We start from the raw sequence: 27,955 nt of genomic DNA, 5'->3' as shown, positions 1-27,955 counted from the left end.
TTACTACTACTGTGCTGACGTTTTGGACCAACACAATACTTTACAAATAATGAGTGCTAGAAAAAATAGATTGACATTCAGCAGTTAATGTTGTTCTATGCCTTGAAAGGAACCTCAATTTTATTTTATTTTATTTTTTAGAATGAAACTAGAACTTCCACAATAAATCATTATGACATTGGTAATAATTTAATTTTTCCATTTAGGTCGTATATAGACACTCTTTGCATTTTTTTTCTTCCAAGTGATTTGAGAAATAAGACAAGCCCGAAGTGTCCTGATGCCTGATAGAGATGGTATTCCAGAATAAATGGGTAAAGTTACAGAGAAAGCACATGTTTATGGGGGGGTGGGGGAAGTAGCAAAAGGTAACTAAATGTATCCAGCTGTAAGGTTGTGAGAGTAATTTTCATGTTGTGTCTGCTATGCCTTTGAAATCTACGTTGGAGGCATAAAATCAGAGGTGTGAAAAGGATTGCTTTCCATCACTACAGCTGACTTGTTTTCAGTAGGAAATTACAATTTGTATCATTCTTTCTCACTTATCAGTCATTAATGAAGTAATCTGTGTGATTTCCTCATGTTATCAGACAAGAATTAATAAACTGTATTGTCAGTGTTCTTGATGTTATATTTCTTTGACTACAATGTATTTTATCTACAGCACAGGTGTGTCTTGGTGGTTTTTGGTTACAGTAGAACTAGTACTACCCGTTACAAATGTTCCTCCTTCAGTATGGTGCCATCATTACCTTAGTTCCTCGGAGAACAGCCCTTTTTCAAAGGAAAAAAAATTCAATCACAATCCCACTCATATCCTTTTTGTGGTATTACTTTTTTTTTTACATGTTTCCATATCCCTCTTTAATGAAATGCAAAGTCGAGCTCTGCTTTACACAGTGCACTTTTAGCAAGCCCATTGTTTCAAGTAGTCTGACTGTGAAGTGTTTTAGTTTTGTGAGAAACCTTTTCTAGTTACCTCATTGCTACACAGGTGAAAAAAGTGGTGTGTCCTTTAGAGAGCTTTCTCAGTGTTCCCCATGATGGAGGCAGTGTTTTCCAGCTGAGATTGATCAGGTGTTTGTAACACCAGGAAATGGGCATGATGGGGTCTTCAAAATCACACACTCTTGGTGTAGAAAGTTTTCAAACTTTTCAAGCTGAGCTGTCTTCTGTAGGTGTGGTGGAAGCATTTTACGGTAATTTTGTGAATTTTTTTGTCAGCTTTGCAGACTGAGATGGATCAAGCCTGAGAACTAACCTGTGTAATGAATATAGCCTGCATTTTGCAGTGTTATGCCAAAGTGTGGATTTGGGCTGAGGGATGGCTGTGTTTTGCCAGTGTTTTGGAGCATGAGCAGTTGAATTTTACATTTTGCAAGCCATAAAATGTGCTGCTAACAAACACGCTATTGCATGAGCTTCTAGTGCAGTGTGTACTCAGAAAAAGACTCTTAGATTGAATTACTTTGGAAAAGGAGTCTGTCTAAAAGAAAGTCTTCTCACTCGTTACAGTTAGTTGTCTTTCCTTTTGCCCTCTTTGGCTGGGTACTAGGGACCCATAGCTAGAGGGATCCCCATACACAGTTCAGCATCTGAGGAAGCTGCTTTTCAGCTGCTCCTCTTGTTCCCTTCAAACTGTGAATCCTTTTCTTCCTGTGCTAATGTACAGGAAGGGCCCATTCTGTAGCTTCAGCCTATGGATTATGTCTGTACCTATCCTCCTTAAAACACAGTTTCCTGCTTATAAAGGAGAAAGTGCTTGGAGGGAGTGAATTTCATGGGGCGTCTCCTCTGCATGTCAAGAAGGAGTGAGCAGAGCCTCCACCCAGCAAATGGTGCACACATCAAAATAGTGATCCTGAGGTCATGTGCTTCTTAAAAGAAGGGAATGCAAAATGATGCTGTGAGATCACAACTAAGGCATTTGCCTCACATTTGCTCCTCAAATTCCTTCTAGATGCTCCTGTGTGACAGATTGGTGTGAAATTCCAGATCTACCAACAGCTGAGGAACCTCACTGTGTAGCTGCAATATGTGCACAGTATTTAGTTTTAGGCTCCTACTTTTGAAGGCTGGATGAAATCCCGGAGTTCTAATTTCAAGGTATTTACCATTTTCTTCCCCTTCTTCCTCTGGGCTGAAGTCATAGTTTGTACCACATTTAAAGTTTCCAGGCTTATTGCCAGCACTAATATGTTGTTTCAGTAGAGCAGCCAAGCTGGTTCTGCCAGAGCCTCTGAAATGACCTGTGCATCTCTTAGGGAGAATGAAGAAGCTATGGGCCACATCTGGTATTTGATGTCTTGCTGTCACAACAGATTCCTTGAGGCCCCAATGGACCTGACTTCCACTGTGCAAAGTGCTGAACAGCAAGGAACATCATTGTTCTGCAGAGGCTTATTTGGTGGTGATACAAATGGGTAGAAAGAACACCTAAAGAGTGTTCAGGGACTGCTAGGAATCTGTGTAGCTTTCCTCTGGAATAGACCCCACTGCCTGGGAGCCTGGACATTCTGAAGGGAATGCAGCAAGGCCCCATGTAGAGCAGTTGGCTCTGACATCACTGATAATGATGGTAATGTTTGCTACTTGAAGCTGGGGTGAAATGGCTTTATTTGTTTAACCATTTGTTTGCAATAGATTCTCACCATCTTTTTCTTTTATCTATGTATTACTTTTATATCCACATGCCACATTTTGCTGTTTTAACAACTTCTCAAAAGATTGCTATTTTTAGACTTGTAATAATGGATGTATGCATGACTCCTCAGCTGGCAAGCAACTTGTTAACTCAGATTGGTGCTTGGTGCTTGGTTCTTGCCTTTTTTTTTTTTAATATTTCCAGTCAACTGTACATTTTTGAGGTAGAATACCTGAGATAAAGCAGAAGCGCATATATAAAACCAAAGGGGAGGTCAGGAACATCTGGTTTTCATTATATTTTTTCCATTTTCTGCTGAGTGCATCTTGGATATGTTGGACTTGCTGGAGATACATTGAACTATTGCACTGCACAGGTTGCCTGATATCCAGTAATCCTGTAAAAGTGACTGAAATCACTAATAAAATGAATAAACAGTAGGACACTGGATTAGTCTTACAGGGAGCAAGTCAGTTATCAGGAGGGTTCTCACTTCCTGGCATGTTACCTCTGTTGAGTTGTAGTTTCTGCAGTAATGAAGACACTGTAATTATGTAAAATAAGTTAGTTGGCATGGTGTGATTGAGAGCTCTTCAGCAAATAGTCATGCAGAACAGGAGGTCTGGGGCATAGATAATTTGCTCCAGCCACCCACTGGCATCTGACAGACGAGGTGGTTAAGTTAGACAGGTAAATTCCCTGGGGTCCCAGCAGGAATCTGATTCTTGCTGTGGGTAGATGAAGTCTAGGAGATAATTCAGCAGGGGCCTGAGATCTCTAGGTAATGTGAGTAGATCTTTCAGCATGCATTTCTCCTAAAGTAAACAAGGGAGAGTTCTGCCTATGATTGTCTATAGGATAATTACGTTCTTTGCATTTTTCAGTTATTTACATATAATACACATGTGTTTGTCCTTTTTGACTGCAACTTAATAGAATCAGATGAAGTACTAATTAAGAGGAGTACCTATTGGAAATGGCTGTTCCCTTTCAGAAGGAGTTAAAAGAAGTACCTAAACAGGTAGAAGCATGTGGCTTTTCTGGCAAGGAGATGGAAAAACACCAATTTTGAAGCAATGGTCAAAACCATGGTAAAAATCCAGAGGAACAATGAAGAAAAGTAACAGTTCCCAAACAGGAGAATTGTTTGTTGTGCATATCTGTTACAAAATAAAAATGTATGCTTAGGGAATAGGCGGATCATCAAAATCACAAAAGTTAGTAGTATTTCTCTGCTCTACAATTTTTTTTGCACCTTCCAAAACATTTGGTATCCTCTATGAGTTGCAATATAAACCATTGAATAGATGGCTGATTTCATCTGCTCTATTGAGCAGCTTCTCTTATCTATATTTTCCTTTAAAAACACAGGGATTTCCCTCAGCTTCTCCAGTTTCACTGAGGTTTTTGTCATGCTTTCAATGCAAAGTCAAGCCAAGTTCATTGTCAAGGGTATGTACCAGAGGAGAGAATTAAATTACCACAGTCCTTCTCACCTAGTGCTTAAAAGTTATTCCTCTGTGTGAGTTTTGTTTAAATCAGATATGACTCGCTTTTTCTCACTTGCTCCACATCCACATGCTGACACCAATTTGTTCATATTTCATTCTTTCCTGTAGGATTTTTCAGCTGCTGTTTTCCAACTAACATCTTCCATGAACTGATGCTTTCCTCCTGTTTTAGACAAGAAACTGATAAATTCTCTTGGCATTTGTTCTTATAGGTGACAGTCCTGAAAAACTTCCTGTACACTGACTGCAGCTTGGAAAAGGAGAGGCTTTCACGTCAATAGGAGAATGATTATTGTTTTAGGGACATTTGTAGTGAGACATTTCATTGCCATCTCTAATAGGCCTTGTGGAACCCTTGTTCTGTGATAATAGAACTATATAAGGAAAGGAAGTAGTGGAGATTGAATGATAAAAGAAATATAGGATCCTTCAGGTATTTCATTAGAGCTGGAACACCTCTCCTATGAAGATGGGCTGAGAGAGTTGGTATTGTTCAACCTGGAGAAGAGAAGGTTCCAGGGAGACTTTATAGCACCTTCTCGTACCTAAGGGGAGCCTACAAGAGAGCTGGAGAGAGACTTTTTACAAAGGGCCTGTAAGGATAGGACAAAGAGGAATGGCTTTAAACTGAAAGAGAGTAGATTTAGATTAGATGTTAGGAAGAAATTCTTCCCCGTGAGGGTGGTGAGGCACTGGAACAGATTGCCCAGAGAACTTGTGGCTGCCCCATCCACTACAGTGTTCAAGGCTGGGTTGGATGGGGCTTTGAGCAACCTAGTCTAGTGGAAGGTGTCTCTGCCTGTGGCAGGGGGTTGAACTAGGTGATCTTTAAGGTCCCTTCTAAACCCAAACCATTCTATGATTAAAATGGTTCTATAACTCTATATCTACTCCTCAGCTGAGTGTTACAGGTTATTAACAATGAAATCAATAGGAGAAGTTGGTTATCACTGTAAGGAATTTACATTTTTAGACCTGTAATCCAGAATGTGTTGCATGATTACACTAAACCCTTCAGAGAAATTAATAGGACAATGTACACTTGTAAGAGACTACAGAAAACAGCCACATTTCCTTTCCTACAGATTAGAAAATAGGCACTGGCTTGAGGGCAGGAATATCTTCCTCTGAGTTTAACTGCTACCGGTTCTTGTTGAAAATAGTATGATTTTAATATTCTACAGAAATCTGTATTAAAAGGAGGGGAAGGGAGAAATTCATACAGGCACAGCAGCAACTGATTCTTTTTATTTCAGTAGCTTATGTAGTTGTGCCAGCACACTTTCTAGCCAATCTTTGTTGCAATAAAAAATAATAGTATCATTTGCAAGCAGGTTTCCATATGTAGAGAAACAAAGATGCAGTAGCATGAAACTTCATCTCATAAGGAAATTTCTTCAAATATTCTTGTAGGCTGTGAGATTATAAATTTTTTTCCTATTGCTGTTTTCTGAAAAGCTTTATACCTAATTTCAGGAAACCGTTTTCTTAAAGAAAAAAATAACTACCCTTTAAAAAAAATGGTTTAGTTTGTGTCAACTTTGATATATGACTTGGTAAATCAAACCAAGCCAGATACCTTTGTAGTACAATGAGGAAAAATGTTATAGAGCAAGTTCATATTGTGTGTTTCACAACTTTGCATGAAATGTGTTTTACTTCTGATTGAAGCCTGAAGTTGTTTCAAGGAATAGGCTCTTTGGAACTTTTCAGGAAATGCTGTCCTGACTGCAGGGTGTACTTCTCTCATGTAACAAAAGGGGAAAAAATAGATAGCTTTTACTGGCAAGGGAAACTGGCTTTACTTATCAATCATCTCTGTGTTAGAGAACCAGGATGCTTCTTGCATGAACTGTTAACATTTAATGTGTTTCTAGCTGAATGGCTGGTTTTTTAAGAGCTGTTGTCAACTATGTAGTAACTGCAATTAAAATCTCCTTAATAAACTACAGTTTTTAACCCTGAAACCAATAGAGTCAATGAGGGAACTGAAATTTCATGATGACCAATGAGAAATTACATTTATGGCTGTAATTTAGCATATCAAACAGGTGTAAAGTAGTATATCAGACTGATTGTTTGAATTGAAGTATCTCATAAAGAAATTAAAAGCATAGATCCCATTTCCAATATGATTTGAGTATCAGAGATGAAAACTCAGAAACTGAAGTAACTTTGAGCAGGTATCTCACTAACACTTGAAAATGTGGCTTGGTTTACTTAACTAAAGGATATAGAAATGTGATGACATTTTTCATAAAATTAAAAGAATAATTTTTCTTATAGCCATTTGACCAAAAGCAGTTTTCTGTGGGCCTGTGTGCAGTCTGCCATCTTCAAAGAAACCCACAAAACCTGTCCTGAAGTGGAAACTTGAAGCACTATGATTTGTTAAGTTAAAACAAAGTAGGCATTCTCAACCTATTGAAATATTTTATTTAAAAATAAATCCATATAAGTGATAAAGTATCATACAAAGATAAATATCTTTATTCTGTTAAAATCAATTGGCCTGAATAGGTCAACTGTAGATAGCTGTATTTTGAAGGATAGTTCTTCATTTTTTGATTGTCCTCAGGGGGTTTTTCAATTCCTTTTTGGAAGAAGAATTTAATGGCCAAGTAGATAGAAGACCCTACAATAGTAAACATAGAAAACCTTCCTTTCTTTTCCTCTCTGCCTAGACCTTTTCTGCAGAGACTTTGCTATGATTTATCTTTTCAAGTTCCCATAATAAAGAATTGACTAGTTTAATGATGAAGGTGAAGTTGGAGAGATTCAAGTATTGTGTAAGCCCAAAATAAAAAAAAAAGAAATAAAAAAGGAAAAAAAATTTGGAAACTTTTACTAGAAAGAGAAAAAATGTTTCACTGAAACAACTGAAAGAGAGTGGGCTTTTCAAAGAATTGCTGGGCGACTCTTTCCTGGTATATCAAGAAAATGTTTGTCTTTGACAAAAATCACATATCAAAACAGTGGTGATGAACTAAACGGGACTTTGTGGCACGTCTTGTTTCACAGTAAGCACTAACCTGGAGCAGGAAGGAAATGGGGGCTGAGTTAGGAGCCTGGCTTCTTCCTGTCGATCAGAATGGACCAGACTGATAGGAAAATGCAGATAAGCAGAGCCTGTTGTACCTTGTTGGTACATGAGCTGTTAATGTTGCATATTTTAGAGCTGTGTGTGGAGCTTGGGTAAGTTGTCTAATACTGAACCAGGCTGCAGTTGTTTTCTGACATCCTGGTTATTAGTTAGCAGTTAGGAAGTTGATTTTCTTCTGTAATGTAAACCATAGCTGAACAGTAAAATTAGTCCCTATCCTGATAATTCTTGCTCAGCCTAGATAACCTACCTAACCTTAATACCTTGACTACCAAGATGTTTTTTCTGTTGTCACCCTTACTCTTAATTATTTTATTTGAAGCACTGTATTGGTACCACACTACCCAGTAAATTTAATTTCAGGTACAAATAGCTCAAAATGTAGGGCTCTGCATTACCATAAGAATATAACATTAGACTTGTGGGAGCCAGATGTCTCTTCTCAGTTCCCACATGCTGGACTCAGGAGGGAGGAAACCTCTTCTGCTGCCAATTCTGCTGGAGTTCAAGTCCATATCTAGCTTGGTACAGGGCATTCTAGCTGTACCAGGGATTTCTGGCAAGGAGAGGAAGATATAATCTCCAGGTCAGGCTGGATTGTTCAGACATCGTAAAACTCTACTTTTACCTTACAAGGACTTTGATAGGATAGATACCTTAATTCACTGTTACTGTACTTCGTCACCTGTTGGCTTTTCTCAAAGCAGAAGGCTTTGTGCAGTAGGAGCTGAAGGGTTGGACTGATGGCAGCTAAACATATGAGTGCTTTTATAGCCTGGACTAAAGCAGTCCTAGATAAATACTGTGACACACACAAACTGCTTTCCGCCCTGCAGCTCAGCCTAGCTAGGCTTTCCTGTTTCTGAACATAACTTAGTCATGCATAGTAGTTCATTTTTAGCAATGGATAAACAACTCTCTTGCTTAGTTAGATAGGTGCTAAACCTTCACTGATTCATGACCATCATGAGTGCGCATATACTGGGCTTCAGATTTCATTGGAAGTCTGGCTGTGGTACTGGGATGTACATCTGGCAGAATCCTTAGGGCTCCTGGCATAAAGCGATAGTAGTATGCACTTTGTACAAGAAAATATTTTAAGTAACAGTCATGAAGAGATGGGTCTAAATCCACAAGCATTCACAGTGTGTGCATACATAGGTGTAGATCCCTTCATTTTTACAGGTCTTTCTCATGCTGATCTGAGTTTCTTTTGTGAAACTGTGGTCATTTTCATTCTTAAAAGGAATGACTGCTTTTTCCTGTGGTGGCAGGTGGTTTTCTTTCGCTTGTGTAAATCGCTGAGGGAGGATAAATAAACATTTCAAAGTGAAATAACAGTACTTTTTCCCAAGTTCAGAATTAAATGGATAAGCAAAATTTACCCTATTATTTATTTTAATCAGGAAATACTAAAAGACCTTCAGAGAAAAAGCATTGTAATTTCTGTACTGAAGTAGCATGGAGATGGTCTTTGTGAGTCAGAGCATCTCTGAAGCAGCAGTGCATGCTTGTCGTGTCTTCTCTGCATTTTCTCTTAGGAGCTTGACAAGGTATGCATCTGTCCCATGGCCTACTGACGGATACACAGAGTGGTGGAAACTCACAGAAAGTCTTGTAAAGGCTTTTGGAAGTGCCCTATAGTACCCCCAGCTAAAAGTTGTACTGAGGATGTGTTTAGCAGAGAGGGGTAGCGTATTATAGCAGTAAAGTGGAAATCTGGGTATCTTACACAAAAAATAACATTCCTAATACAGACCTCTGCAATTGCTGGTTATTGATCTGTGGAAACTGCCAAGTCTTTCACGGATAACATTGTTCTGGGAGAGAGAAAGCAGTTCAGGGAGTGTTGTTGCAGTAACATAAAGTATTGGGGTTTTTTATTAGAAAAAATGGTATCATTGGAGTGTGGAGATAATTGTAGGTGTTAAATTGGTTCTTTTCAGATGCAACTAGAAGTTAATTGTTTAACTTGTGTGGGTTTTTTACTTTGATTAACAGTGGAGAGTGGAAAGCAATGGTGCTTTCATTCTTGTTTGTGTATCCACATTGAAAAACCCACACACAGAATGTGTATGTACTGGCAGGACAAATGGACTTCAATATGCCTTTTAAGTGCTCTATTTAGAACAGAAGTAAGGATACTGTAGAAGAAATAATTATTACTGGATGTCTATTGTAATAGTAATAATGGCTACTGTAAAAGTTGCAACAACGCTGGCATGTTTACTGCATATACCAGCAGAAGGCTTTCAGAGTGCCTTGATTTCTGTTCTAGACTGTCTTTGGGAAAGACATGAGCATTGAGACCATGTGTAAGTGGATGGTCCAACTCAAGCAGACATGGACCTCAGAACTCAGCTGAAGTGGCATGGCAGTTAGTCCTGTTAAATAATGTTACTGCTTTACCTTGGCAAGAGGAATTCAATTAAATTAGCAGCAGTGGGGTCCAGAGTACTAACAAAGGCAAAAGTTATGACTTCTGCATTGGTTTTGTAACTTTCAGAGTGAGAAGCCTATAGCAGTATATTGAACGTAACCTACTTCTTGAATGAAGCAGCTACTTCTCAGTTCCCTGACAAGAAGACATAGTATTTCCAGGAATGTTAATGCTTTTGAGGGTTTCTTGTTTTGTTTTGAAGTCAGCTTCTAACAGATGTATGTTATAACCTATTTACAAGATGATCAGACTGTAATTGTTCATTGTAGAGGGGAACAGTATAATTGTCTTTCTGTGGGCAGGGTTAGATAATGAGACTTTTCTCTTCGAGAGCATCGGTGACAATATAAGTAAGATTTTCTGTTGAAAATGACTCTGGAATCAAAGATTAGGAAATGAAGAGTTTTATGGTAAGTTGTTTACTGTCTTCAAGTATTTGGCATTTAGCATTTTCATTCTGGATACTAGTTCTTAACAATCCTTTATTTGGATTGAAAATTGCAAACTAGATGTTAAGATTTTAAGTGGTTGGTTTGGGATGTGTTAGTGTCAACCGAGCAGGGAGCAGTGATAGCATTTTTAATGGGACAATATAGGAAGGTTATGAAGGTGCACCCAGTCAGTTTATCAGACAGGTTTTTTTCTTTATTCAGCCTTTTGTTTAATTCAGCCCTGGGCAGATGAATGGGGCTGAGAAGCAGTTGAGAAATCATGATTTGGCATTAAGGAGAAATATAATTTATTTTTGCATAAAGTGCATATGCACCTTAAATTGTGTAAAACTAGATTTTAATCCCTGTGACATGTTCCATTCTGCTGAGTGGCTTGAATTTCTGTCAAGGAGCTGAGGGAGCAAAAATCTTGTTCCTAACATTTAAAGCAGACTAATTTGTCTGCAGTGGTATGCACAGTCCTTATAATTAAAAAGTTCAAGGCAAATGCCAAGTGGCTGAAGAATGTCTTTCTCTATTTTTGTAAGGCACTTAAAGTCTGGGTGAAACATCTGTTTCCTCCTCCCTGCAGCTCATTTCAGAGATTAATATGCTTCTAGTGAAATCTCCCTGTGACGTGTGCTGCTATTCAATGAAGATGTTTCAAATACCTACACAAAACCTAATCGCAGCTTCTGCCATTTCCTGCCTCTATTGGAAAGAAAAAAAAAAAGGCATTTCAAAAAGATTTATGAGCTAAAATGGGAGTTGCCAGTCTGAGTTACACCTACAATAAGAAGCTGTGGCAGAAAGTGCTTGCAAAAGTGGAACTATTTGGCATTACCCATGCCATATGTGCTGAGAGATCACTGCCTATGCAAATGCACTCACTATGCCAATGCTTTTACCATTAATTTCTGTCCTCAACCTGAAGAGCATGGAAATTGTGAAGCCCAGAGGGGAGACACATACAGAGATATTTTGAGTCCCTCTCTTCTGCACAAATTCTCGTGTCATTTTTGAGAGTCAAAAGTTGAGACTTGAAATACATTGTCATTTCTGTACAGAGATAAATTTCCTGTAACTCTACAGTCCATTAAAAATACAGATGTTGATGAGAAACAGTGATGGGTGCATACCATCCAAAATTTCAAACCAATCAACTTTCTGAAGTTTTTTCCTCTCTCTGTGATTGGGTGCATCACCCTCCACTGTGCAGAGCTGTTTACACAGTGCTTACAGTGACGACAGAATCTGTTTCAGTGTTTAGATAATTTTTCAGGCTCAGGCTCCTGGAGAGCAAGCAAAGAGCACCTCTGTGAGCTGGGCTGACCTCTGGCTGGGCTAACAGGTTGAGCTGAGGTTGAAGATGTTTTTGCAAAACAATACTTTTTTTAGAATTACTGTCCTTTTCCTCAGCTGTCAGACCAGTCACTGTATATTCATTACAACTTCTTTTTGCAAGGAGACTACTTGATGCAGCTGACTGCTGTGAAATACAGAGGTGTTTTTGTCAGTTCCTGGAAAAAAACAGACATTTCAGTTTGTCTTCTCTTCATCTCAGGCTCTCTCTCGGTGTGAAACTGTTGGTCTGGTGAAATCAACAGAACAGTTGTTAGGAGGAGTCACCATCCCTGGCTTTCTGGTACTTGTCCGTGCAGCTGAGATGCCTTAGCTGTGACCACCTTCAGTGTTGACTTAAAGTAATCTGCTTTTTTTGGCACTGACATGGGTTGGGACTGCTTTCACAAGCATGTCCATGAGATAGTAGTACAGTAACAACTGTATAGTTAAATGTCAGTCACTGTAAGGCAATGCCACTGAAGCTACCAGTAAAATTCAATAAGACAGAACCAGCAAGAGAAAGCAAGCAATGAATGCTTGTTATCAGGATGCCTCCAGTCATGACGGTAAAATCCCTGTGAAGAGGGTGAAAATCCATGGCCTCAATTTTTTATTAGGAGAATGGTGGTTCAACGGACAAAATAGCTCTGTTAATTTACTGTCCTGAAGTGTTTATAAAGATGCATCTTTGATGGGTGAGATTACAAACCAGAAAACTATATAGAAAAGAAAGAGTACCCTGAAGAGAGACATACTATATTTTAGTGAAGATAGCTGTCTACACAAACATATATTTTAAGGTTAACATTTGAAGAGCTCTTTACCCAAAACTGGAATATGTTACTGCTTATAGGAATGAAATAGTATGTTTATCTAAGCCATTGAGATGTAATTTCAGTTTATACCATGTTAGCACAACTAATCCTTTCAGTGATGTTCAGCTTCTGCCAATTCAGTCAATGGACTAATTGTGTGAAGTGAAGCATACAAGCACAGCAGTGTTTTATGTACTACATCTCACCACTTCCTGACCCTGTCTCCCTGCACACTACCTTCTTGCAGTCTTCTAGCCAGATATGTTGTACAGTTAGAAATGCCCAGATTAATTTTCCCTGCTTTGACAAGCTTCTTTACATTGCAGGAGGCCAGCTTTTATAGTGCATCCATAGGAAGCGTCTCCACTACAGCCTTTCACCACACAGGAGACAGACTGAGGATGTAGGCAGCTGACAAATGTGAAAGCAATGAAGAGGTGTTCCGAGGTTGACAGCGCTTTTCATAGTACACGCATTTTCTGGGAAGGGCATAAGAAGGGAGATAAACAAGGGACAATTTTGGCAAGCTGAGAAGAAGCTGTGGCAGATAAAGATGCTCCAAAGACAAGATCACATCAAAAAGGTAAGAGCACCAACTTCAGCCTGTCCTTTTTTTCCTACTGCTTGAATATTTTCTTCAAAATCAGCAATTCTTCGTTTGGAAACACTGACATTTTCTCGAGAATCATATAAATGCTATAATAGCCGTTCAACGTTACTCTGAGAAAAACACAGTACTATTTTTATAGCTCAGTCTAGCCCCCTCACTTTCTACTCTAAAAGTTGGGTTTTTTTCCAGAAGCTCTGCAAACTGATAAAATAATGATAACAGTTCAAACATCAGAAATATCTCTGCATAAGTGCTGTATTTAGAGTAATAATCAACCAAGACAGAGGAGGGGAAGTCACATGGCAGTTGATAAAAAGTCCTATGTAAGACTTTGACTCAGGACTAGAAATAACTGAAAATAACACTGAAAGTCTTATTCTTAGTTAAACTGTTTTTACTTAAGGGTCTGCCATAAAGGATGTATGCCTGAAAGGTCTATGAATCTCTGTTGTCAAAAGAGTGTCATGATGTCATGCATGCATCCGAGGCGAGAGCATTCAGGAGTTAATTTGATTGCGTTTGAGTCTAACAATGCAGCGTCACCGTGTCATCTAGGATGTTACTCAGACTTGCCCTAAGTATACAGTCAGCTGAGTAAATGATGAAGTTCCTTGCACCAGCATGGGTTTGGGCCAAAACTGAGGGATTTTGAAAATCCCACTGTTAATGTTCTCAGCACAATTGTTTTAATGTAGTTTAAAGCTAGATCAATATTCATATTCAACTATCTAATTTTTCTTTCCTGTTTCTACCTATACTAGAGGAAGTTTTATTAAAAATAATAATGTTCCCAGTTTTAAGTTCTTTTATTTTAAAAAATACCTAAACCATCTTTCCCTAAACCTTCTCTGTGGTCTGTAGTCCTGGGCAGAGTATACATGGAAAAAAACAGTAGTACTGTACATTGTTGCCTAACTTTTTATAATGTTATGAGAAACAGGAGGGCCTTGAAAAGTTAAAATAGTGCACAATGAGAACAGCCTCCTAGAATAGAAACAAAGCTTCCCCTGATTTTGAGTAAGACTTGGTCTGAATGTTCCTAAAAAAATCCTATCCCTAGTTATTTGCTTTTTATGGGAGCGTCTGGTAGGATATGTCAAACAATGTTAGTTGCAGTAATTGGCCTTGGTAACAGCTTCTAGTCTTTTGGTTATCAAATTTCTGCTCCAGATCAGGCTTCATATGTTCAAATGGACCATATTTACCTCCTGGTGTTTTGGAAAAACATACCTGGAAGCTAAAATGTCTGTGGTAGCTGTGGGACTGACTGCCTTCCTTTCAAAACTTGAATGCTCCAAGAGGTGAGAATGCTTGGAGGGCCATCACTGCTTGGATGAACTGAACAACTCAGCATCTCACCACTAGGCACTTCCTAGTATTTCTAAAGCATGGCAGACTTTGAAGCCTGGAGTAGTTTTTCATTGGCAGTGGGCCAAGTCATGTTATTAACTTTAAAGGCATTCATACGGGGTTTCCCACATAAGGATCTAGGCATCTTTTGGGGCTTGGCCCAAGTACTTCACAGCTCTGGGATCTGCCAGAGCAGCTGAGAAACAAGGTAAATTCTCAGAACACTCTAAATGATCTGAACTGAATGACCAAATTCTAGCTTGTCTGAATGACTGTCTTTGTCATTTGTCTTTCAGATCCTCAGGCTCCATCAGCCACCATCTGATCACATTGCAGCAACATAGATGTTGCCATGAGGATCAGGAGGTGTCCTGTCTACTTCACAGCTTATCTTTTGGTCCTGCTGGGTAAACACCAGAGAGAACTCAATATAGAGGCAGAGCACACATTTCAAGAGAGCTGACAAGTCAGTTCCTGCACATACATGCACCTGTGTAAGAGTTCTCCAAGTCCAGAGGCCTCTGTGGCACTGCATGGATGTAAGAACTTTTGCGTGTGTGGGGTTAGACTCTGCTTTTTGAGATATGATGCTCCGACGAGGATTTATTCTATTTCTCCCCCGACTTGTAGGCCTGCTGGTAGTGGCCTGTTGCTCAATGTCTATTGTTTATATGCTGGCTTGTACACCCAAGGGTGACAACCAGCAGCTTGCCTTGCCCAGGGTACACAGTCCGACTGTGAAGGAGGGATATGAAGCTGTCCTGCAAGAGCGAGAAGAGCAACACCGCAATTACATTGTCAGCTTGAAGAAACAAATTGCCCAGTTGAAGGCTGAGCTCCAGGGCAGAGCCGAGCAGTTTAAGAAGATGCAGAGCCAGTACCCAGACCCCTTGGACGTTTGGCTTGACCAAAGTAACCCGGAGAAGGCCCAGGCTAACCTGCTGGCTTTCCTGCGTTCCCAAGTAGACAAAGCAGAGGTGCACAGCGGTGTTAAGCTGTCCACGGAGTATGCGGCTGTGCCCTTTGAGAGCTTTACCCTGCAGAAGGTGTATCAACTGGAGACGGGGCTGACACGCCACCCAGAAGAGAAACCTGTAAGGAAGGACAAGCGAGATGAGTTGATAGAGGTGATTGAATTAGGAGTTGGGAGTTTGAACAAACCAGAGGGGGTCAGCAATGCAAAGCACCGTGTATACACAGCCTCCGACTTCGTTGAAGGTTTGTATGCAGATAGCAGGTTAAAAGGGCCACATAGTGCTGGTGAGGAGTTCTGGTGTGACTGAGTTGCTGAGGGAGATGGAAGTTTTAATCCACATCTGACCTAGGTGAACTTGGCATAGGAGAAAAAACTTGCCTTGCTCATCTTCAAATGTTTGTGCTGCAGACATAGAGATGTGGGTAAGATGCCTACCTTTTATGGAATGATTGCTCTCATGTGCTGATCACAAATCACTAGTGATTTTGCTGTGGGTTGTTTTCTTCACCAAGCTTTTATGAACAGAGCATAGCAAAATGCGTCTTCCATGTGATGAGGACAAACTACTGCTGCTGTGCATTGGTCAGTCATTATTTTCCACTCTGTATGTTTCTCTGGTGACAGTAGGTTCTTGAAACCATGCTGGGATGTACCTGCCAGCTGGGCAGGTGCCTCCCATGGCAAGGATGTGAGTTGCTTAAACTGTGGAGATCTCACTGAGGCAGGTCCTTGATCCCCTCTGCTCCAGGCACTTCCTTCACTCCAGTCCAACTCTTCTTGCTCAGACCCAGGACCAGGGGGTGGGCAGAGACCTTGGAAGTGCTTCTGGCTGCCAGCATTTGAATGCATCCTGGAACTACATGCTTCCATTCTCTTCCTTTCTGTTTGTTGTTCAGTTTATCTTTTCAAAATATGTTTCTATAGTTTATTATAGGTGCTGAACAAGCATGTATGACTCTTTGGCATCAACTCTTCCATGGGAGAGGGTGAGAAGATAGGAAGATGTTTCCTGCCATACAATGCTTAGTATTCATTAAGTTTAGAGCCCACCTTTATGCACCATCAAGGGTCTTTGACTGGGTACCAGCGCCGTGCTTGGGGAACAAAGCAAAATCTGATGTGCCTTCCCCAGAAAGGCCTGGGGAAGAGATGCACACTGCAATGCTGGCTCTGTGGAGGTTCTTCATGCACTAAGGGTCTTGCTGGCTTTCACATACCATGGTGAAATACTCTGGAGGGAGGAAGCCTTGCATGCGACTCAGAGGTCAAGAAACTGAAACCCCATGTGCAGGTCAGTCTGAGCTCAAGAAACCTTCCCTGCTGAGTTGCTTTGGAAGTCTCTGTCATCTCTTGTCACTCTTTTCCTCCACCCTTCATTCTCCAAGAATGGCAAAAACCACTGATCAAAGCACAAACAAATCCATTGCTCTGTGTGACTCGAGCAGGTGAAGGGAAGATCCAGTTTTACATTTCAGTTATAGTTTGGACTCACAACGTGTTTTGGAAACAGTGCTCTGCAGGTGCCACTGTCTACATAACAAGTTAGTAATAGACTGGATTCTATGTCAGCTTCTGGCAGCTTAATATAAATCTAGCAACACAGCAACCATGGGCTGCATTTACCCAGACACCAAGCCAGCCAATGCATTTTCTGGAACTACCCAGAGTATCTGGAGCTTTCTGGGAGATGTGGCCCAGGTCTGCACTGAAAGTAATACCACTTAACCCTCTTAGTCTTTATCTTCCAGCTACTTCAGCAATAATAGCACACAAAAGCTGTGTGCATCTCTTATGCTAAACATGGAGGCAACTGTCCTCGTCTTAAGGTTGATCAGGTGCTGAAATGAAAATCAGCTAATCGGGATCAGAGGCAGGATTAAAACCCTAAACTGCTGCTCTTGGTAAGTGAGATTTGTGTCCTTTCTTCTCTGTTCAGCAAAGCCTTTGACACCAGCTTCACTAAAACATGTTGCTGATCCTGAGTCTCACTACAACATAGAGTCATGCAAGTTAATCTTGTTTGCTTGGGCCTCTTGTGCAGATTTTTCTGTTCTTGTGGATCATATTTGGCACTTTTTCAGTGCTAGTTCCTTGCTAACATATGCCATTAGGCAGGCTGGTGGTATGGGGTAATAAACTCAATTAGGGTCTATATCTCTCCTTTTTTTTTTTTTCATTTTGTGCCTTTATTCTTGTCTTTGTGGAAGAAAAATTTTCTTCAAACACTTCTTACATTTAAGGAGATATGTTTTGTCTTTGTGGATGGGATTTCTTAAAATAAGTGTTGCACCCTCTGCAGTTTCTAGACAGAGCGACTTGTGTGTGGGAATTAGACTGTGACCCTAGTATATTGCATCTGAGTTAAACTCCTCCTCAGCAGAATTACTGTTACATGAAATTTGGATAGGATTCTCAGACAGTTCTCCTTCCAGAGTAATAGCTGACACGTAGTGGAATTTTCCATTTTTCCCCCTTATTCCAAGCCAAGGGAGCCACACCTTCTCCCTGGAGCCCATCTGGCTGCTGCTCTGCTTCTCTCTTTACAGAGGCACTTGGGCTGTTCAGCTGTTACAGTGCTCCCCTCTCCCCCTTATTCCTCCTACTTTTGGACCAAGTTCACTAGTTTTCTGCCATGAGGAGTCAGGAAAAAACAGCATGGAAAAAATCAGAAATTTCTGTGTATTATAAGCAGGCGAAGGACTGCTCTGTTTCCGATAGAAAGTCCCTCGCTCAGTGAGCAGGATAACAGGTCTGGTCATTAGTATATGTAAGTAGCAGCAGAGCCGAATAGTTTTGGGAGTCATTCATTTTCGAGATAATAATCTGGAGACTCTGACAAGCCAGAGTGGTGTGTTCCATAAGCGAATGGAATAACTGTCTGGTGATACTCTTTCATAACAGGAATAGTTCCAGAAAATCCCTGGATTGCTTAAGAAATGCCCTACCATGATACTGTCAAATATGCTGTATCATAAGTTTTCTACTTGAAGTATGTGGCTGTCTAGTGACTGAAAATTTAAATAAGGTCTCAGATACAAATGGAAAAGAGTAGCTTTGATTTCTCAAGGTGGCTTGACTGGTGATGGTGGGCTACCTGATGCAATTTTGCCCTGAAAGCTTACTGGGAGAAAGGATGATGCTTTTCCTCGAAGGTTAAGATGCTGTATTTTACTGCACATGAAGTGGGAAGATCATCATAATACAGAGTTAAAATGGGGACAATGAATGCTGATAAATCCTAATAAGTGGTTCCTATAACATCTAACAGAAGACAAGTAATGAGCATGGGTCCAGAGAGTGTTTCTAGTGACAGCGGAAGTCCTGAAACCTGTGGTCTGTGGAACTGAGGCTAAAATTGCCATCCACTCACCAGCATTTTGTTAAGAATGCATTCTGGTTGGCTAGTTACCCATTTCATGTAGATCCATGTAGGTGAAACTTGTTTACCTGCTCTGTTGACTAGAGATCAGGTATTTACCATTTCTTTAGAGAACCTTGGAAATTGCTGCTCTGAAGACTGGACACTTACTTCTCTTTAGTCAACCTTTCAACCCAGGTCTGTTTTTGCTTCTCACTTGTTCTTTTCCTTCATTTTAGAGCTACTCTCTCTGCTGACCCAGAGCTCCTGTTTATTTTTTTACATTGGGCTTCCAAAGACTTTAACTTTTCTCCCTGCCTCTGAAAGGAATGATGCATATTCTGAAATGTGGCTGCTGTAATGGAAGCAATAGGTGATCGATTAACCTTCTTTTATCCATAGTGAGCATCTAGCCTTTCCAAGGCCTTCATTTCAGGAGCAATCTTTTCAGGGAAAGGTTTTTTTGTTTATTTTCTTGACACTACTTTTTTTCCTCTCCTTGTAGCTCATGTCTTAGAATTCAGGATGCTTTACACATCTTTCTGAATCGCTTAAAAATCCTGGTGGCACAAATTAAGTAGTGCCTCCAGAAATGGAAAAAAAATGTAAAAGGAAGGATATTCTGCTGGGTGAGTCCCCAGAATGACTCAGGACATTCAGACTCATTTCCAAGGCTCACCGCCTGATCTTGGGCAAATCACTTTGTTCTCTGCTTCTAAAAAGATGATAATTAAAAAAGGAAAGAAGATGCTTAAAAATGGAAATCAAATTACAGGCATTAAACTTGGGTACAGTTCTCTTCAATATAAAATGTTAGGGTAATAAATTCTTGGATTACCATTTTGTGCAAGGGAACCTTGCCTTCACCTAACTGCTTGCTTTCAGCTGCAGTAGAATTACTGAACAAGAACAAAACTACAGAGTTAGAAGCAGCCTGTGTGGAGGGAGCACTAGGAGGGACCCCCCTTCTGGTCACAACATGCACTGTGCTTTAAGGTACTTATTTGTCAAGGCTTCCTCTACGGTGTAGTACATATCTCTGGGGAAGGGGTATTTTTGGGATTGTCATTTTTTGTCTGGATTAGAACAGGATGCAGAAGCAAAGACTTTGTTTGAGATGTTGTGTGGTAGGTATTATTAAATTTGTTAATTTAATTTAGGTCTTTGTTATGAAAAATGTCAGTTCACTATGTCAAATGTGTGAAATAGTCATACCTATTTCTCTCTAGAGAAAATGCAAATCAGATTTAATTTACAGTTTCGTTTAGCTTAATGTCAAAAGGTTGCCTTAACCTTTCAAGCACAAACTTTCTTTGTAAAACCTGTGTTCAAAAACTGCCTCAGCAAATGAGTGCACCCAACAACACACTCGGGTCATCAGCAGGCATTGTTAGAATAAATGGGTGAGCAGAATTCAAAGGCCCAGATTTCCATTCTCTGGCCACCATGAGGAGGAAAAGAAGGAACTACTGGGTCACCATTCAGGTGATCTCAAGTTCAATAACAGATGTAGTTCATGGTCTGCACCTTGGGCAGACTATATGGAAAAAGGTAAGAGGAATCAAGGGCACAGCTTTGAAAGATTAAAGTAAAAGAATGATGGAGCTGTTATCTCCCTAGATTCATCTGCTATGCTAGAAGGAGGATTGGAGCATTTGTTGACTCAGCTTATATTAAAAATAAAACATGAAGTGAATAACAGATCAGGAAATCTGCATATATTATTAACCAACTGAAGCATTCATTAAGAACAAAACACAGAATGATAGTGAAGATAAGACAGTCCTCAGAACTCTCACCAGAAAAAATCACACCTCATTAGTCTTTTGATTATATCAATGTAAAAGCTGTAATACAAGATGAAGAGCTTGTGTCACTTTGCTGTTCAATGAAAACTTTGACCCAGACCTTCACAAGAAAAACAGACAAAGCTGACAGTCTATGGATCAGATGCACAGCAGTGTTACATATCAGGGAATGAACAAGATGAAAAAAAAGCATTATTTTGGTGTTGTTTTTCATAATGAGAAGAAACTGTGCTTCATAACCAGATGTGGAGGGGAAAAAAAAGAAAAACAAGTCAAGAGGAGTTTTTTTCCAGACATTTTTTACTTGTCTCTTTAACTTCTGCAAGAGATAGAAGGCATTGCAATTATACTCTTGTACTGATTAAGTTGTTAACATGCTTACAGTGGCTTCATGAGTAGTTAGAATTACCATTAATTATTTCTTCTTAAACCTAATGGATCTGACAATGAAAAAGCTTTATTTCGGTATGCACTGTAGGGACTGAAGTACCATTTAGAGTGGGTAACATCTATAGCCTTTTTGACACTTGCTCTCATTCAAAGTGTCAGAATAGTGTTTCAGTGAGGCATAGCAAGGATTTCTGTAGTTCATGCTGTCCCTCGGCATGGCACCAATTTCACCCACTGAGTATATCAAAAGTTCATTCCATACAGGAAATAAATACATGTTTGTATGAATTAAATATCCTTGGAGACTGCTTAATGCAGTCTCCAGGATTGTGTCCTGGGTCTAGCCTCTAACCAACTCTGTAGCATCATCCTTGCAGACCATTACTTGACCAGGAGTGTGTCCACAAAGGAAAGTCTCTCAAGAACTGAGTAACAAGAGAGTTTTGTCCTGATTGGCAGTGGGTGAAGCTGATGGCTGTCGAGGCCTGGTTGCATATCATTATTAGGGGACTTTCCAGAGAACCTCCCAGAATGAATGAAATTAATGTGCTCATCAGGAAATTGCTTTTCTGGGAGATGACCTAATCATTCCTATTGCAGGGAGGCAGGCTGCCTTTTGCAGTGTCTCTGCATCCCATTACCATGCATGTCTGCAGTGTGCAATTGGAGCAGTCTGAAAAATCAAGACAGTATGTCTGCTGGGTTATACTGAGTGTGAGCAGTTGGTAACCTTCAGGAATTTGTAACCCAGCCAAGCCTAGAAATGTGCCTGCAAGAATACCAAATAGCTCCGGCAACCCAGGGCTGTGTCCCTGCCAGAGTGACAGCCTCCTCCAAACCATGGTGGACTGTGTGCTGGTTTAGAAGTAAATATTTCAGGCCTCTGCTGTATTCTCAATTTAGGTGTAGCAAATGAAGACTGCATCCTGTTTTTCCACCCAGGAGTCCAGCTTTAATCCAAAAATCTCTTCACTTTTGTTTCAAACAGGGATCTACCGCACAGAAAAAAATAAAGGCACACTGTATGAGCTGACTTTCAAAGGAGACACAAAACATCAGTTTAAGAAGATTGTTTTATTCCGGCCATTTGGTCCTGTAATGAAAGTGAAAAGTGAAAGTGTTGATATGGCTGACACACTTATTAACATCATTGTGCCATTGGCCAAGAGAGCCAGCAAATTTCGGCAATTCATGCAGAATTTCAGGTGAGCTTCCACTACAGTGCTGCCTTTGCTTTTTCTTACTTGGAAAATAAGATGCAATTTTAGGAGTTGTCCTCACTCACTGCTACTTCTACATAACAGTTCATTGTGCCACCAAAACATTTTTGAGATTATAGACTGCAAGGCATTTGTCTGCTTAATGTATTGTGATCAGCAATAAAAGCAATTATAGTCCAGTCATCAGGGTTTCTGATTTGCATGTGCCTGACTTATGTGTCTCAGTCTGTTTGTGGCACATGCAATTGTGGCAACATGAGAATTTCATGCCAGTAGTTGCAAAGGAACATTTCTAAGGAAAAGGGAAATCAGTGCTCCCAGACACCAGGACCCATTAGATAAAATATTAAGGCAATAAGAAGCACAAAGGAAATGTATTTGAACTTTCAGGATAGTTACTCTTAAACTTCTTTTAATCTTCAGCACAGAGATGTTTGGAGATGTAACTTTAAATAGCTGCCCCTAAGACTGTGTTATGAACAGATACTGACTCTTACAATGGGATTTGTTTTGCCTAATTACAGCCATCTAAAAATAGGCTCCTTGTCTAAATTAGCCATCTGATAGGTGCCTGTTTTAGGATGAGAAAAATTGCCCTCTGGTTATGCTGATCTCTCTGCTGATTATAGATGAACTCTTCCTGACTAAACTTAGAGCAAGTGAAGCATAGTGTCTAGCATTAGTTCTGATTGGTCTTACTCTTAGGCTACAGATTTGACCTCTGATTGATACTTAGATTTTAGTAAATGCCAAAGATCTGAATTCTGGAGTATCTGTTACAAAAGATCAAGGTTATGAGATAAGGTACGTATTAAAATCCCCCTTCTCATATTCTTATAAGTGCTGGAGTTGTTGCCTGCCTCATCATTCTTGCTGGGGCTGGATGGCCTGTTTTAAGTGTCCTCCCACTAATATAACAAACAGTGCTTAGAGAGCTTGATCCTACTCTGCCTGAAAGATAGACTTCTGTCCCATTTGACAGAAGCAGTGATCTCCTTTGTCAGGACAAGGATCTCTTGTCAGTGAATCATGCCCCTAGGAATGCCTCCAGGGTTCACCCTTCTCTGCCTTCCCCAGCAGATGTAGGTTATTGAAGAAAGCTAACTTCTGGAACAAGTCAGAGATCTGTCTCTGTTCTCTAGGGAAATGGGCATTCAGCAGGATGGGAGAATTCACCTCACTGTAGTTTACTTTGGAAAAGAACAAATGAACGAAGTCAAATCGATACTTGAAAATACCTCTAGGTAAGTACCTGAACATCTGATGTGCGCTGTTCATACACTGGATTGTAATGTGGAGACTACATAACTGTTCAAACTTGTAGTTGGGCCAAAAAGTTCTAAACTGCATTGGAGAAAATGGCTTTTTTATTTTTTTAATAGACTAAAAACTTGTTACCCAGAGAGTCCCATACCCATGGTTTTGTGACATTGGTTTTTAGAACCACAAACAGATTTTACTGAATTTTACCTCAATGCAGCTTTGCTTTTATTTTTTTTCTCCCACACTGATAATGCTTTAGTGCCTTTGAAAGTGGTGTTAACTGTTAGGACTGGAAGTTGACTTCTAAAGGCAAGTGGAGCACACAGAAACTGGATTCTTTTGGCCAGTTCTGGTCTATTGAGTTTGCTTATATAGCTGTGTTTGTCAAGATCATGTGGCAGTGTAGTCTTTTGTTATCATCTCCATGTAGGAACAATACCCTTGTATAGATACAGTAATATGACCACAGGTAATTTATACTGGCATACTAAAGATAATTTTGTCAATCTAAGTCTTGTTGGGATTTTTGTGAGATCTGCCCAAAGAAAGCCTGTGACAGAAATGCTAGCATGTGATTCACAGGTCAAGCTCTGAATGTAGACCCAGTGGAAATCTCCTTAAAAGTCAAAGAGGACATCTCTTCCCTCAAACAGCTCTCAAACTGTGGTACTACAACTTTCTAGGTTAATTCTTTCATATTGGGTTCTCACCCCTGACTTGTGTGAAGAGTTGTATGGACAGGGTAAGTTGCTGAATATTTTCCTTCTAGGTCAGCAAACTTCAAGAACTTTACCTTCATCCAGCTGAATGAAGAATTTTCCAGGGGCAAAGGATTAGACATTGGTGCTCGATTTTGGAAAGGAAACAATGTTGTCCTCTTTTTTTGCGATGTGGACATATACTTCACAGCTGAATTCCTGAACTCCTGCAGGTTGAACACACAGCCAGGTACTGCAACTCATGAAGTATATTGTCTTTCAACAGGTTTTACCTATTGTATAAAAGCCTTCACCATAGTATTCTTGTCTTTGAATTGCTAAGGAAGCTACTGTAAATCAGTTGTTAATCAGTTGTAACAATTCCTGCTCCCACTGTGATTGAATCCCTTGCCTTCAGCATTTGCTTTCTTTTTGTTAATTATATCCTCATGTTCACATTCTTATGCAAAGAATATAGGCTCAGTGCAAAATTTGTGTAATTTTTTCTGGATTTTGTCTGGCCTGGACAGTGTCTTGTAAGAGATGGAAGCTTGTTTTATACAGCCTTTTAAAAAAATAACCCATTGTCATTTCCAGGGAAGAAGGTGTTTTATCCTGTTCTCTTCAGCCAGTATAACCCCAGTATAATTTATGGCCACCATGATTCTATCCCCTCTTTAGAACAGCAGCTGGTAAGTATATTCTTCTCTGAATGCGTGCTTTTATTTAAACAAAGCATTTTTTAAATGTGCATGTGATCTTGGGTAGCATTCCCCTATTCCTTCTGCACAGTGACGACCACAGACAAAATTAACTACAACAGTCCCCTTACGGTGAGTTCTGCTGGTATGTTTAGTTGACAAGGTGGTGTTGGATCATAGGTTGGACTTCATGATCTCAGAGGTCTTTTCCAACCTATTTGATTCTCTGATTCTGTGTTTCACAGGGAAGTATCTTGGTACCATTTATTTTAACCCTTTTTTAAAGTTTTTACATGGAACCTAAGAGTTTGAACTGTATCTGCTTCTCTGCCAGAAGGGATTTTCTCATTAGCGAACAGTTCCTCCATGGTGTGCTATCTTGGAGTGACAGTCCCTAATCCTGCTCTTATTTCTTCCTTGCACTGAATAGTATTTGCATTTGAAGAACTGATGTTTGTAAAAAGCATAGCTATCCTTAGATGAGTCAGTGAAAACAAAATTCCAGGGGCTGTCAGACTTTTTCCCTCATTTACTTGAACACCTTACAGTGGCATTTCCCATCCCACAGTTCTTGATTAAACTGCCTGCGAGCAGTTTGTTTCTGAAGTGTACCACGTTGTCTCAGAGTCAAATGACATGCTTGGAGCTGTCCCTTCTGGCTTTAATCTGGCACTGATACAATACAGCATAACTCCACTGATTTCCACCTCACCTGCTTATTTTTGGTGTGAGAACAAAGCAAGTGTTTTTAAAAACATTGCCAGAAGGCATACGATTGTGACATGTATGAGTCTCCTTGAGGAAGAGGGAGCTGTTGTGAAGAAGAAAGAGAGCACACAGATGAGAGGTTCACATGAATGCTAGTGACAGAGCCATTGCTTGACACTGCTGCAGACACTATTCTCCATTCTCTTGTGCTCAGGTGTTGCACTGTCTTGAACTTAAGGGCTTGACAGAAGTGCTTCGTGCTTCTCTCCAGAGTCAGTGGGTCACAGTCCTCTGCCCACTACTCCTGCTGGGTGGCTGAATTTTCAAATTGAAGCATAAACCAGCTATGCAGGTTCATTCAGTTCCTCTGGCTCTGGTCCCAACATGCCACATCTGCCCCTCTTACTGCCAGGCACTGCACTTATCAGGGCTCATCATGTCCCAGGCTGGACACTGTCTCCAGAGCATCCCAGCTTCTATTGTTGTTCTGGGTAGGTAGGGTAGATAGGAATTAGTGGTGTTGTGATCCCAGGAACAGCCATAGCTGAAAACAATCATTTGGGGTCTGAGTCCAGTCTTCTGTCATCACTACCCCCACCTTGCAAGAGTTCCTCTTTAAAAATGAAGAATGAGAGTTTGAAAATACTTTTTTTTTCTTTTTTTTCTTTTTTTTTTTTTTGTCTACTGCTGTCTGTGTTATCAAACATGTAGCCAGAAAACCTTTTCTGAAAAGTCTGGAAAATCCCTTCTACCATTTTTTTCTCAGAGGAGACTTATTCTGATAATACCATGGGATTCATGTTAGCTTTTCTCTCTCTGATGAGACCCTGCCATGGATCTTCAAGCTTGTAAGCATTGTGCTTAGGAAATAAAATAGAGTTCAACTCTCAAGCTAGCATAAAGTCCACAAAGTATGTTGTTAGGATTGTGAAAGTATTTATAGCTAATATTTGAATCATAAAATGTGATGCTTATGTCAGAAAACCTTATTGATTTAAAGAAGTACAACCAATCTCATTTTTATGCAGATTTTTATATTTTTAGCCCACATTGGTTCCCAGGCATGAGGCCAGATCTATGCCATTAAAACAAGACAGTGTTACCTCTCTGTCCTGGTGCTTGGGCTGCTGAGGAAAAAAACTCAAACCTTTGGAAATCTGTGATAGAATTTGATTTGTGCAGCAGTCACTTGTGCTAATGAGAAATAATAATGCTAATGCATATTAGTGGCTTGCTGTAAGGGTATCTTTATGGAGACTTGTTACAGTGCAGACCTGACAGATACAATCTTGTTTCCTTTTAATTGGCTTCTGCAGTAAGTTGGTTTTTTCAAGGAAAGGAGAAATGAGAAATGAAAGCAATAGCAATGTGAGCAGTAAGAAAAAAAAAAAAAAGCTATTGAAGTGACAAGAGTTATGAACAAAAAGAGGAGATATGAACAAGAAATCAGGAGAGACTACTTTGGAAGAGCATTTCTTGGTAAAGGAAACACCGGGATTTGTAAATCCAGAAATGGAAATTCTGTCTCCTTATCTTCTGTAACTCTGTCACAAGGGAAGTCAAGATTTTCCAAAGCAGCTGCTAAGGGGTAGGTTTCTAACCAGACCCTCAAGAGTGTGAAGTACTGCTGACTTGCTCAGAGGCTTTAAATACCTGGCCCAGTCCCTTGAAGCTCTTGGATGTCTCACCATATTGGGTTAGGTCACTTGCATGAGTTTATGATGCTAGGAATCTATATTTGGATTTCTGCTTTTCAAAATTACAGCTATAGTTTCTCGGTGCTCCGATTTTTTACCTGTAATACATAATGTTTTCATGGTCCATCTCAGTAACATAGACTGTTCATTCATTTTCACAAAGGCTTTCATGGGACGTATATCCTAACATTTCTGGACTTCAGTTTTAGCTGGATATAGCAGTTCTGTAACGGAAAATTATTCTTGGTACTTTCCTAATTTTTATCAAAATTAAGGTAATCAGAAAGCTGCCAGTTGTGCAATCAAGATTAGAACCACAGTTTTCTTCCAGAGGTCTTGGGGTCCACAATCCAGGTGCCACCATCTGCTCTTACAGCAGAGTCTGGCTTCCCTGGTTTACCAATATGTTTCTTACATTTGAATGCCACAGAAGGAAACTAACAATTTTGGAGGATGTTTTGCCTGCAAAGAGGTGAGCTCCAGAGAGCAGTGTGATATTGGTCTACTTGGTCTACGAAAGCAGGAGTGGAGCAAAACCTGATCATTTTGGATCAGGGGCTTTATCCATGATAGCTAACGACACAGCTGGTTTTTGGAGGCAGATATATGCACTGAGTAGCTACAAAAACAGGTTCAGGATCAGCCATGGATTCACATGGGGAAGAAAAAAGGGCAGTTGCTCCTATTTCTGAACACATTCAGGAACTTGTCTGCTGCTCACTGTGAAAGCATTTCTGCTTCTATACAAACATTCTTTTCCCTCCATGCAGATTATTAAAAAAGAAACTGGATTTTGGAGAGACTTTGGTTTTGGGATGACTTGCCAGTACAGATCTGATTTTATCAACATAGGTAAGAGAAATACACTCCAATAAACCTGTATTTTTA

At 40.0% G+C, this 27,955-nt stretch overlaps 1 protein-coding gene across 3 annotated transcripts in view; it reads left to right on the top strand.

The window, feature by feature from the left end:
- CSGALNACT1 (chondroitin sulfate N-acetylgalactosaminyltransferase 1) overlaps positions 1–27,955 on the top strand; it is a 43,869-nt gene that overhangs the window by 13,169 nt on the left and 2,745 nt on the right. For 2 of the 3 annotated variants that reach the window (XM_051789600.1, XM_051789602.1), the window contains 7 exons: positions 12,615–12,871; positions 14,545–15,466; positions 21,769–21,985; positions 23,143–23,244; positions 24,033–24,211; positions 24,559–24,653; positions 27,838–27,919. In XM_051789600.1, the coding sequence (XP_051645560.1) occupies positions 14,833–15,466; positions 21,769–21,985; positions 23,143–23,244; positions 24,033–24,211; positions 24,559–24,653; positions 27,838–27,919 (1,309 nt within the window). In that variant the 5' untranslated portion in view covers positions 12,615–12,871; positions 14,545–14,832. Of the gene's footprint in view, positions 1–1,960; positions 2,107–12,614; positions 12,872–14,544; positions 15,467–21,768; positions 21,986–23,142; positions 23,245–24,032; positions 24,212–24,558; positions 24,654–27,837; positions 27,920–27,955 lie in introns of all 3 variants that reach the window. The other variant, XM_051789599.1, reaches the window with a different exon arrangement.

The sequence above is a fragment of the Manacus candei genome, unplaced genomic scaffold (genome assembly GCF_025592945.1).
Source record: "Manacus candei isolate 608988 ecotype Guabito, Panama unplaced genomic scaffold, ASM2559294v1 h1tg000028l, whole genome shotgun sequence".
NCBI classification, from domain to species: Eukaryota; Metazoa; Chordata; class Aves; order Passeriformes; family Pipridae; genus Manacus; species Manacus candei.
This window is presented reverse-complemented; position numbering and strand designations above follow the sequence as displayed.